This window comes from Ranitomeya imitator, chromosome 7 (genome assembly GCF_032444005.1).
Source record: "Ranitomeya imitator isolate aRanImi1 chromosome 7, aRanImi1.pri, whole genome shotgun sequence".
In the NCBI taxonomy this organism is placed as follows: Eukaryota; Metazoa; Chordata; class Amphibia; order Anura; family Dendrobatidae; genus Ranitomeya; species Ranitomeya imitator.
Window position 1 is genome coordinate 131,228,767 of NC_091288.1, and position 13,203 is coordinate 131,241,969.

At 43.3% G+C, this 13,203-nt stretch overlaps 1 protein-coding gene across 5 annotated transcripts in view; it reads left to right on the plus strand.

The window, feature by feature from the left end:
* STAT1 (signal transducer and activator of transcription 1) overlaps positions 1-13,203 on the plus strand; it is a 1,428,390-nt gene that overhangs the window by 244,773 nt on the left and 1,170,414 nt on the right. For all 5 annotated transcript variants that reach the window (XM_069733810.1, XM_069733808.1, XM_069733811.1 and 2 more), the window contains exon 4: positions 24-122. In XM_069733810.1, coding sequence (XP_069589911.1) covers positions 24-122 — 99 coding nt within the window. The remainder of the gene's footprint in view (positions 1-23; positions 123-13,203) is intronic.

Here is a 13,203-nt window from a genome sequence, read left to right on the forward strand (position 1 = left end):
TATATTTTTTACCTTTTTTGCAGGATTTATTCCAAGAGGATCCTGTACAGATGGCAATGATAATCTTCAGCTGTTTGAGAGAAGAAAGTAAAATTTTGGACAATGCTCAGCTATATACAAAGGTATTTTTATTATGCACCAGTATAACAAGGGAGACATCACCTTAACCTCCGAGGTGGTTTGCACATTCATGATGGGCTAATTTTTTTTTTAACACCTTAAGCCCCAAGGGTGGTTTGCACGTTAATGACCGGGCCAATTTTTACAATTCTGACCACTGTCCCTTTATGAGGTTATAACTCTGGAACGCTTCAACGGATCTTGGCAATTCTGACATTGTTGTCTTGTGACATATTGTACTTCATGGTAGTGGTAAAATTTGTTTGATATAACTTGCGTTCATTTGTAAAAAAAAAACAAAAACAAAAAAAACGGAACTTTGGCGAAAATTTTGAAAATTTTGCAATTTTCCAACTTTGAATTTTAATGCCCTTAAATCACAGAGATATGTCATGTAAAATAATTAATAATGAACATTTCCCACATGTCTACTTTATATCAGCACAATTTTGGAACCAAATTTTTTTTTGTTAGGGAGTTATAAGGGTTAAAAGTTGACCAGCAATTTCTCATTTTTACAACACCAATATTTTTTAGGGACCGCATCACATTTGAAGTCATTTTGAGGGGTCTATATGATAGAAAATAACCAAGTGTGACACCATTCTAAAAACTGCACCCCTCAAGGTGCTCAAAACCACATTCAAGAAGTTTATTAACCCTTCAGGTGTTTTACAGGAATTTTTGGAATGTTTAAAAAAAAAAAAAAAAAAAATTACCATTTAACTTTTTTTCACAAAAAATTTACTTCAGCTCCAATTTGTTTTATTTTCCCAAGAAATTGGACCCCAAAAGTTGTTGTGCCATTTGTTCTGAGTATGCCGATACCCCACATGTGGGGGTAAACCACTGTTTGGACGCATGGCATAATAAAATGCATAATAAATATCAATAATCATAGTAGAAAAGAGGGGGTGTAAATAGGTATTACATATAATATTCAATATTAATTAGTTGCTAAAGAAAACAAAGTGCTATTGTGCAAGCCTGGTAAGTACAAACAAAGCCATCATATAGCCCATGTTTTTAGAGAAAAAAGTGCCATGCGCCATGTGGAAATAATAGCCTAGCAATACACCAGATAGTACCAATAAATAAAGTGCAGTCACTAGCTAGATGACAACATACCCAGGTGTTGGAGACCAGCTCAGCCCGACGCGCGTTTCACCTTGGCTTTGACAATTATTATCAATGATTATTGATATTTATTATGTATTCACCAATAGTTGCTCACAAATTACTAAACACATCCCTTCTGAACAGAGGGTAAGTACCAACTAACTATATATAACTCACAGACCGTGTGACCAACAGTAAAAAATTGATCTCCACTAGGGTACTTGGTATATAAAATAACAATTTTATTGAAATCAGATATTAAAATATGTAAAAATACATTTTACCACATGTCAATGAAAGGTGCTAAATCCACAAAAAGAAGGGACTATACTGCCATAGGCAAACTTGAAACCAGGATAGGCACCAGCATAAACAATAGGAATTAACCATCCACATCAAATAACCTGAGCCAATGCTAGAGTCCCCTTAGTATGGGAACTATATAAAACGCCATGTTCAAGTGCATGCAGGTAGAGAAAATCCCCCTATTTGGATTGACCCGTAGGTATAGGAGCTAGAGCAATGGCGACTTGATCCTATGTGATATACATGCGGTGGATAATATAGGCACAATACCTTACTGTGTGTCCTGGGTGGGTGCCCCGGCGTCCCTCTGCCCCGACGCGCGTTTCGTGTTCGCTTCTTCTGGAGGCGTCTAGAATTAGCTGACATCTGGCAGCGTTCAGCCATGATCCCTCCCCCCCCCCCCCACCCATGGTCAAATTGGCCCTGGTCACATGGACGGAATAGTACGTCTGATGTCAAAAAGGGGTTAACCCCTTAATCCCATATGACGTACTATCCCGTCCAGGTGACCTGGGACTTAATTCCCAGTGACGGGATAGTACGTCATATGCGATCGGCCGCGCTCACGGGGGGAGCGCGGCCGATCGCGGCCGGGTGTCAGCTGCCTATCGCAGCTGACATCCGGCACTATGTGCCAGGAGCGGTCACGGACCGCTCCCGACACATTAACCCCCGGCACACCGCGATCAAAGATGATCGCGGTGTGCCGGCGGTGCAGGGAAGCATCGCGCAGGGAGGGGGCTCCCTGCGGGCTTCCCTGAGACGATCGGTACACGGTGATGTACTCACCGTGTACCGAGCGTCTTCTCCCTGCAGTCCCCGGATCCAAAATGGCCGCCGGGCTGCATCCGGGTCCTGCAGGGAGCACTTCCGGGTCAGGATCAGGCTGCAGCTGCAGCTCTAATCCTGCCCGGCTGTATGTCAGATCACCGATCTAACAGAGTGCTGTGCACACTATCAGATCGGTGATCTGTGATGTCCCCCCCTGGGACAAAGTGAAAAAGTAAAAAAAAAAAAATTCCACACGTGTAAAAAAAAAAAAAAAATTCCTAAATAAAGAAGAAAAAAAATATATTATTCCCATAAATACATTTATTTATCTAAAAAACAAAAACAAAAAAACAATAAAAGTACACATATTTAGTATCGCCGCGTCCGTAACGACCCGACCTATAAAACTGGCCCACTAGTTAACCCCTTCAGTGAACACCGTAAGAAAAAAAAAAAAAAAAAGAGCCAAAAAACAACGCTTTATTATCATAACGCTGAACAAAAAGTGGAATAACATGCGATCAAAAAGACGGATATAAATAACCATGGTACCACTGAAAGCGTCATCTTGTCCCGCAAAAAACGAGCCGCCATATAGCATCATAACCAAAAAAATAAATAAGTTATAGTCCTCAGAATAAAGCGATGCCAAAATAATTATTTTTTCTATAAAATAGCTTTTATCGTATAAAAGCGCCAAAACATTAAAAAAATGATATAAATGAGGTATCGCTGTAATCGTACTGACCCGAAGAATAAAACTGCTTCATCAATTTTACCAAACGCGGAACGGTATAAACGCCTCCCCCAAAAGAAATTCATGAATAGCTGGTTTTTGGTCATTCTGCCTCACAAAAAATCGGAATAAAAAGCAATCAAAAACTGTCACGTGTCCGAAAATGTAACCGATAAAAACGTCAACTCGTCCCGCAAAAAACAGGACCAAACATGACTCTGTGGACCAAAATATGGAAAAATTATAGGTCTCAAAATGTGGAGACACAAAAACTTTTTTGCTATAAAAAGCGTCTTTTAGTGTGTGACGCCTGCCAATCATAAAAATCCGATATAAAAAACGCTATAAAAGTAAATCAAACCCCCCTTCATCACCCCCTTAGTTAGGCTAGGTTCACATTGCGTTAATGGGTTAACAATAACGGACAGCGTTGCACGGCGAAAATGTCACAATTAACGCCGTGCAACGGGTCCGTTAGCACACCCATTGACAGCAATGTGATTTTCGGGTGTAGCGCATCGCTAGAGCGTGCCATTTTCGGCTCGCGCTAGCAAGGTGCCGTTCTTTTGTGGCGCGCCTCGGACGCTGCTTGCAGCGTCCGCGGCGCGCCCGAGGTCCGATCCCCGATCTTCCAGAGCAGGGACGTTAACGCGACCACTAAACACGACACCTAAAAAGACATTGCGTTAGCGCAATCCGCTAGCGCTAAACGGATTTCCCTAACGCAATGTGAACCTAGCCTTAGGGAAAAATAATAAAATTAAAAAAAATGTATTTATTTCCATTTTCCCATTAGGGTTAGGGTTACGGCTAGGGTTAGGGCTAGGGTTAGGGCTAGGGTTAGGGTTTGGATTACATTTACGGTTGGGATTAGGGTTGGGATTAGAATTAGGGGTGTGTCAGGGTTAGGTGTGTGGTTAGGGTTACAGTTGGGATTAGGGTTAGGGGTGCGTTTGGATTAGGGTTTCATTTATAATTGGGGGGTTTCCACTGTTTAGGCACATCAGGGGCTCTCCAAACGCGACATGGCGTCCGATCTCAATTCCAGCCAATTCTGCATTGAAAAAGTAAAACAGTGCTCCTTCACTTCCGAGCTCTCCCGTGCGCCCAAACAGGGGTTTACCCCAACATATGGGGTATCAGCGTACTCGAGACAAATTGGACAACAACTTTTTGGGTCCAAGTTCTCTTGTTATCCTTGGGAAAATAAAAATTTGGGGGGCTAAAAATCATTTTTGTGGAAAAAAAAAGGATTTTTTATTTTCACGGCTCTGCGTTGTAAACTGTAGTGAAACACTTGGTGGTTCAAAGTTTTCACAACACATCTAGATAAGTTCCGTGGGAGGTCTAGTTTCCAATATGAGGTCACTTGTGGGGGGTTTGTACTGTTTGGGTACATCAGGGGCTCTGCAAATGCAACGTGACGCCTGCAGACCAATCCATCTAAGTCTGCATTCCAAATGGCGCTCCTTCCCTTCCGAGCTCTGCCATGCGCCCAAACAGTGGTTCCCCCCCACATATGGGGTATCAGCGTACTCAGGCCAAATTGGACAACAACTTTAGCGGTCCAATTTATTCTGTTACCCTTGTAAAAATACAAAGCTGGGGGCTAAAAAATCATTTTTGTGAAAAAAAAAAAATAATTTTTATTTTCACGGCTCTGCGTTATAAACTGTAGTGAAACACTTAGGGGTTCAAAGTTCTCACAACACATCTAGATAAGTTCCTTGGGAGGTCTAGTTTCTAATATGGGGTCACTTTTGGGGGGTTTGTACTGTTTGGGTACATCAGGGGCTCTGCAAATTCAACGTGACTCCTGCAGACCAATCCATCTAAGTCTGCATTCCAAATGGCGCTCCTTCCCTTCCGAGCTCTGCCATGCGCCCAAACAGTGGTTCCCCCCCACATATGGGGTATCAGCGTACTCAGGACAAATTGGACAACAACTTTAGTGGTCCAATTTATTCTGTTACCCTTGTAAAAATACAAAGCTGGGGGCTAAAAAATCATTTTTGTGAAAAAAAAAAGAATTTTTATTTTCACGGCTCTGCGTTATAAACTGTAGTGAAACACTTAGGGGTTCAAAGTTCTCACAACACATCTAGATAAGTTCCTTGGGAGGTCTAGTTTCTAATATGGGGTCACTTGTGGGGGGTTTGTACTGTTTGGGTACATCAGGGGCTCTGCAAATGCAACGTGACTCCTGCAGACCAATCCATCTAAGTCTGCATTCCAAATGGCGCTCCTTCCCTTCCGAGCTCTGCCATGCGCCCAAACAGTGGTTCCCCCCCACATATTGGGTATCAGCGTACTCAGGACAAATTGGACAACAACTTTTGGGGTCCAATTTATTCTGTTACCCTTGTGAAAATACAAAACTGGGGGCTAAAAAATAATTTTTGCGAAAAAAAAAATAAATTATTTTAACGGCTCTGCGTTATAAACTGTAGTGAAACACTTGGAGGTTCAAAGCTCTCAAAACACATCTAGATAAGTTCCTTAGGGGGTCTAGTTTCCAAAATGGTGTCACTTGTGGGGGGTTTTAATGTTTAGGCACATCAAGGGCTCTCCAAACCAACATGGCGTCCCATCTTAATTCCAGTCAATTTTGCATTGAAAAGTCAAATGGCGCTCCTTGTCATGATCCCAATGGCAGGGGATCACAAAAGGACAAGCACAAAAACAAAACAAGCTCTAGGGTGATGGAACCTGAGCTGACCGCGATCCTGAACCTAAACACACAACTAGCTGTAGCCGGGGAACGTGCCTACGATGATTCTAGACGTCTCGCGCCAGCCGAAGGACTAGCTTCCCCTATTAGAAGAAACACAGACCTCTCTTGCCTCCAGAGAAACACCCCACAGAAATAGCAGCCCCCCACATGTAATAACGGGGAAATGAGAGGAAAGCACATACGTAGTTCTGAAAACAGATTCAGCAAAATGAGGCCCGCTAAAGCTAGATAGCAGAGGATACAAAAGTGAACTGCGCGGTCAGCGAAAAACCCTTCAAAAAAACCATCCTGAAATTACTTGAACTCATGTGCCAACTCATGGAACATGAGGAGTAATTTCAGCCCACTAGAGCAACCAGCAGCAAGAAATCACATATCTGCAAGCTGGACTAAGACACAAATTTAGCAAAACGTAGAACAGGAAAATCAAAACTTAGCTTGTCCTGAAGATTACAGAAGCGGGTAGCAGAGGAAAAAAGACACACTGATTACATTGATAGCCGGCGAGGAAATGAAAAGAAAGCCAGGTTAAATAGGAAACTCCCATATCCTGATGGAACAGGTGGACACCAGAGACCGCAGAAAACACAAGTCACCCAGTACCATCAGAAACCACCAGAGGGAGCCCAAAAACAGAATTCACAACAGTACCCCCCCCTTGAGGAGGGGTCACCGAACCCTCACGAGAACCACCAGGGCGACCAGGATGAGCCCTATGAAATGCACGGACCAAATCAGCAGCATGAGCATCAGAGGCAACCACCCAATAATTATCCTCCTGACCATAACCCTTCCACTTGACCAAATACTGGAGTTTCCGTCTGGAAACACGAGAATCCAAGATCTTCTCCACAACATACTCCAATTCTCCCTCCACCAGCACCAGAGCAGGAGGCTCAAGCGAAGGAACAACAGGTACCTCATACCTCCGCAACAACGACCGATGGAACACATTATGAATAGCAAAGGATGCCGGGAGATCCAAACGAAACGACACAGGGTTAAGAATTTCCAAGATCCTATAGGGACCGATGAAACGAGGCTTGAACTTAGGAGAAGAGACCTTCATAGGAACAAAACGAGAAGACAACCACACCAAGTCCCCAACACGAAGTCGAGGACCCACGCGGCGACGGCGATTAGCAAACTGCTGAGCCCTCTCCTGGGACAACTTCAAATTGTCCACCACATGACTCCAAATCTGATGCAACCTATCCACCACCATGTCCACTCCAGGACAATCAGAAGGCTCCACCTGACCAGAGGAAAAACGAGGATGAAACCCCGAATTACAAAAGAAAGGAGAAACCAAGGTAGCAGAACTAGCCCGATTATTAAGGGCAAATTCGGCAAGCGGCAAAAAGGTAACCCAGTCATCTTGATCAGCAGAAACAAAACACCTTAAATAAGTTTCTAAGGTCTGATTAGTTCGTTCCGTCTGGCCATTCGTCTGGGGATGGAATGCAGACGAAAAGGACAAATCAATGCCCATCTTAGCACAGAACGTCCGCCAAAATCTAGACACAAACTGGAATCCCCTGTCAGAAACGATGTTCTCCGGAATCCCATGCAAACGAACCACATTCTGAAAAAACAGAGGGACCAACTCAGAGGAGGAAGGTAATTTAGGCAAGGGTGCCAGATGAACCATCTTAGAAAAGCGGTCACACACAACCCAGATGACGGACATTTTTTGAGAGACAGGGAGATCCGAAATAAAGTCCATGGAAATGTGCGTCCAAGGCCTCTTCGGGATAGGCAAAGGTGACAACAATCCACTGGCCCGAGAACAGCAAGGCTTAGCCCGAGCGCAAACTCCACAAGACTGCACGAAAGAACGCACATCCCTCGACAAGGAAGGCCACCAAAAAGACCTGGCCACCAAGTCTCTAGTACCAAATATTCCAGGATGACCTGCTAATGCAGAAGAATGGACCTCGGAGATGACTCTACTGGTCCAATTATCCGGAACAAACAGTCTTTCAGGCGGACAACGATCAGGTTTATCCGCCTGAAACTCCTGCAAAGCACGTCGCAAGTCTGGGGAGACAGCCGACAAAATCACCCCATCCCTAAGGATACCAGTGGGCTCAGAATTTCCAGGGGAGTCAGGCACAAAACTCCTAGAAAGAGCATCCGCCTTCACATTCTTTGAACCTGGCAGGTATGAAACCACAAAATTGAAACGGGAGAAAAACAGTGACCAACGAGCCTGTCTAGGATTCAGACGCTTGGCAGACTCAAGGTAAATCAGATTTTTGTGATCAGTCAAGACCACTACACGATGTCTAGCACCCTCCAGCCAATGACGCCACTCCTCAAATGCCCACTTCATGGCCAAAAGCTCCCGATTACCAACATCATAATTCCGCTCAGCGGGCGAAAATTTTCTAGAAAAGAACGCACATGGCTTCATCACCGAGCCATCGGAGCTTCTCTGTGACAAAACCGCCCCCGCTCCAATCTCGGAAGCATCAACCTCAACCTGAAAAGGAAGCGAAGCATCTGGCTGACGCAACACAGGAGCAGAAGAAAACCGGCGCTTTAGTTCCTGAAAGGCCTCCACAGCCGCAGGAGACCAATCAGCAACATCAGCACCCTTCTTAGTCAAATCCGTCAAAGGCTTAACAACACTAGAAAAATTAGTTATGAAACGACGATAAAAATTAGCAAAGCCCAAGAACTTCTGTAGACTCTTAAGAGATGTAGGCTGCGTCCAGTCACAAATAGCCTGAACCTTGACGGGATCCATCTCAATAGTAGAAGGGGAAAAAATATACCCCAAAAAAGAAATCTTCTGGACTCCAAAGAGACACTTTGAACCCTTTACAAACAAAGAATTGGCCCGCAGGACCTGAAACACCTTCCTGACCTGCTGAACATGGGACTCCCAGTCATCAGAAAAAACCAAAACATCATCCAAATACACAATCATAAATTTATCCAGATATTCACGGAAAATATCGTGCATAAAGGACTGGAAGACAGAAGGAGCATTAGAAAGTCCAAAAGGCATAACCAAATACTCAAAATGGCCCTCAGGCGTATTAAATGCGGTTTTCCACTCATCACCCTGCTTTATCCGCACAAGATTATACGCACCCCGAAGATCAATCTTAGTGAACCATTTAGCCCCCTTAATGCGAGCGAACAAATCAGTCAACAATGGCAAAGGATACTGATATTTGACTGTAATCTTATTCAAAAGACGATAATCTATACAAGGCCTCAAGGAACCATCTTTTTTGGCCACGAAAAAAAAAACCTGCTCCCAAAGGGGACGAAGATGGACGGATATGTCCCTTTTCCAAGGACTCCTTAACATAATTCCGCATAGCAGTATGCTCTGGCACTGACAGATTGAACAAACGACCTTTAGGAAATTTACTGCCAGGAATCAAATCTATAGCACAATCGCAATCCCTGTGAGGAGGAAGCGAACTGAGCTTAGGCTCCTCAAAAATCTCCCGATAATCAGACAAAAATACAGGAACCTCAGAAGGAGTAGATGAAGCGATAGAAATCGGAGGTGTATCATCATGAACCCCCTGACATCCCCAGCTAAACACAGACATTGTTTTCCAGTCCAGGACTGAGTTATGAGTTTGTAACCATGGCAGACCAAGCACTAAGACATCATGTAAATTATACAGTACCAGGAATTGAATCACCTCCTGATGAACGGGAGTCATACGCATGGTCACTTGTGTCCAGTACTGAGGTTTATTCATAGCCAAAGGTGTAGAGTCAATTCCTTTCAAAGGAATAGGAACTTCCAGAGGCTCCAGACTAAACCCACAGCGATTGGCAAATGACCAATCCATAAGACTCAGGGCAGCGCCTGAATCCACATAGGCATCGACGGAAATGGATGATAATGAACAAATCAGAGTCACAGACAGAATGAACTTAGACTGTAAAGTACTAATGGCAACAGACTTATCAACCTTTTTTGTGCGTTTAGAGCATGCTGATATAACATGAGCTGAATCACCACAATAAAAACACAACCCATTTTTCCGCCTATAGTTTTGCCGTTCACTTCTGGACTGAATTCTATCACATTGCATTGTCTCAGGTGCCTGTTCAGAAGACACCGCCAAATGGTGCACAGGTTTGCGCTCCCGTAAACGCCGATCAATCTGAATAGCCATAGTCATGGACTCATTCAGACCTGTAGGCGCAGGGAACCCCACCATAACATCTTTAATGGCCTCAGAAAGGCCATCTCTGAATTTTGCAGCCAGGACGCACTCATTCCACTGAGTAAGCACCGACCATTTCCGAAATTTCTGACAATATATTTCTGCTTCATCTTGCCCGTGAGAGAGAGCCAATAAAGCTTTTTCAGCCTGAATCTCTAGGTTAGGTTCCTCATAGAGCAAACCCAATGCCAGAAAAAACGCATCCACATCGAGCAACGCAGGATCCCCTGGTGCCAATGCAAATGCCCAATTCTGAGGGTCACCCGCGCAGGAAAGATATAACAATCTTGACCTGCTGAGCAGGGTCTCCAGAGGAGCGAGATTTCAAAGAAAGAAACAACTTGCAATTGTTCCTAAAATTCAGAAAACTAGATCTATCTCCAGAAAAAAACTCTAGGATAGGAATTCTAGGTTCAGACATAGGAGCATGTACAACAAAATCTTGTATATTTTGAACCTTAGCAGCAAGATTATTCAGGCTGGAAGCCAAACTCTGGACATCCATGATAAATAGCTGAGGTCAAAGCCATTCAAGGATTAAGAGGAGGTAAGAAGCAGCAAACTCTGAGGAGGGAAAAAAAAAAAAAAAACTTCCTCAGACTACAATTCCTCCTACTTCAGCCAATACGATTACCACTTTTGGGCCGGCTATACTGACATGATCCCAATGGCAGGGGATCACAAAAGGACAAGCACAAAAACAAAACAAGCTCTAGGGTGATGGAACCTGAGCTGACCGCGATCCTGAACCTAAACACACAACTAGCTGTAGCCGGGGAACGTGCCTACGATGATTCTAGACGTCTCGCGCCAGCCGAAGGACTAGCTTCCCCTATTAGAAGAAACACAGACCTCTCTTGCCTCCAGAGAAACACCCCACAGAAATAGCAGCCCCCCACATGTAATAACGGGGAAATGAGAGGAAAGCACATACGTAGTTCTGAAAACAGATTCAGCAAAATGAGGCCCGCTAAAGCTAGATAGCAGAGGATACAAAAGTGAACTGCACGGTCAGCGAAAAACCCTTCAAAAAAACCATCCTGAAATTACTTGAACTCATGTGCCAACTCATGGAACATGAGGAGTAATTTCAGCCCACTAGAGCAACCAGCAGCAAGAAATCACATATCTGCAAGCTGGACTAAGACACAAATTTAGCAAAACGTAGAACAGGAAAATCAAAACTTAGCTTGTCCTGAAGATTACAGAAGCGGGTAGCAGAGGAAAAAAGACACACTGATTACATTGATAGCCGGCGAGGAAATGACAAGAAAGCCAGGTTAAATAGGAAACTCCCATATCCTGATGGAACAGGTGGACACCAGAGACCGCAGAAAACACAAGTCACCCAGTACCATCAGAAACCACCAGAGGGAGCCCAAAAACAGAATTCACAACAGCTCCTTCCCTTCCGAGCTCTGCTATGCGCCCAAAAAGTGGTTTACCCCCACATATGGGGTATCGTCGCACTCAGGACAAATTGCACAACAACTTTTGTGGTCTAATTTCTTCTCTTACCCTTGGGAAAATAGAAAATTGGGGGCGAAAAGATCATTTTTGTGAAAAAATATGATTTTTTATTTTTACGGCTCTGCATTATAAACTTCTGTGAAGCACTTGTTGGGTCAAAGTGCTCACCACACATCTAGATAAGTTCCTTAAGGGGTCTACTTTTCAAAATAGTGTCACTTGTGAAGGGTTCCAATGTTTAGGCACATCAGGGGCTCTCCAAACGCAACATGGCGTCCCATCTCAATTCCAGTCAATTTTGCATTGAAAAGTCAAATGGCGCTCCTTTCCTTCCGAGCTCTGCCATGCGCCCAAACAGTGGTTTACCCCCACATATGGGGTATCGTCGCACTCAGGACAAATTGCACAACAACTTTTGTGGTCTAATTTCTTCTCTTACCCTTGGGAAAATAAAAAATTGGTGGCGAAAAGATCATTTTTGTGAAAAAATATGATTTTTTATTTTTACGGCTCTGCATTATAAACTTCTGTGAAGCACTTGTTGGGTCAAAGTGCTCACCACACCTCTAGATAAGTTCCTTAAGGGGTCTACTTTCCAAAATGGTGTCACTTGTGGGGATTTCAATGTTTAGGCACATCAGGGGCTCTCCAAACGCAACATGGCATCCCATCTCAATTCCAGTCAATTTTGCATTGAAAAGTAAAATGGCGCTCCTTCCCTTCCGAGCTCTGCCATACGCCCAAACAATGGTTTACACCCATATATGGGGTATCAGCGTACTCAGGACAAATTGGACAACAATTTTTGAGGTCCAATTTCTTCTCTTACTCTTAGGAAAATAAAAAATTGGGGGCGAAAAGATCATTTTTGTGAAAAAATATGATTTTTTATTTTTACGGCTCTGCATTATAAACTTCTGTGAAGCAATTGGTGGGTCAAAGTGGTCACCACACATCTAGATAAGTTCCTTAGGGTGTCTACTTTCCAAAATGGTGTCACTTGTGGGGGGTTTCAATGTTTAGGCACATGAGGGGTTCTCCAAACGCAACATGGCGTCCCATCTCAATTCCTGTCAATTTTGCATTGAAAAGTCAAATGGCGCTCCTTTCCTTCCGAGCTCTGCCATGCGCCCAAACAGTGGTTTACCCCCACATATGGGGTATCAGCGTACTCAGTACAGATTGTACAACAAGGTTTGGCATCCATTTTATCCTGTTACCCTTGGTAAAATAAAACAAATTGGAGCTGAAATAAATTTTGTGTGAAAAAAAGTTAAATATTCATTTTTATTTAAACATTCCAAAAATTCCTGTGAAACCCCTGAAGGGTTAATAAACTTCTTGAATGTGGTTTTGAGCACCTTGAGGGGTGCAGTTTTTAGAATGGTGTCACACTTGGGTATTTTCTATCATATAGATCCCTCAAAATGACTTCAAATGAGATGTGGTCCCTAAAAAAAAAATGGTGTTGTAAAAATGAGAAATGGCTGGTCAACTTTTAACCCTTATAACTCCCTAACAAAAAAAAATTTTGGTTCCAAAATTGTGCTGATGTAAAGTAGACATGTGGGAAATGTTACTTATTAAGTATTTTGCGTGACATATCTCTGTGATTTAAGGGCATAAAAATTTAAAGTTGGAAAAATGCGAAATTTTCTAAAGTTTCGCCAAATTTCCGTTTTTTTCACAAATAAACGCAAGTTATATCGAATAAATGTTACCACTAAAATGAAGTACAATAT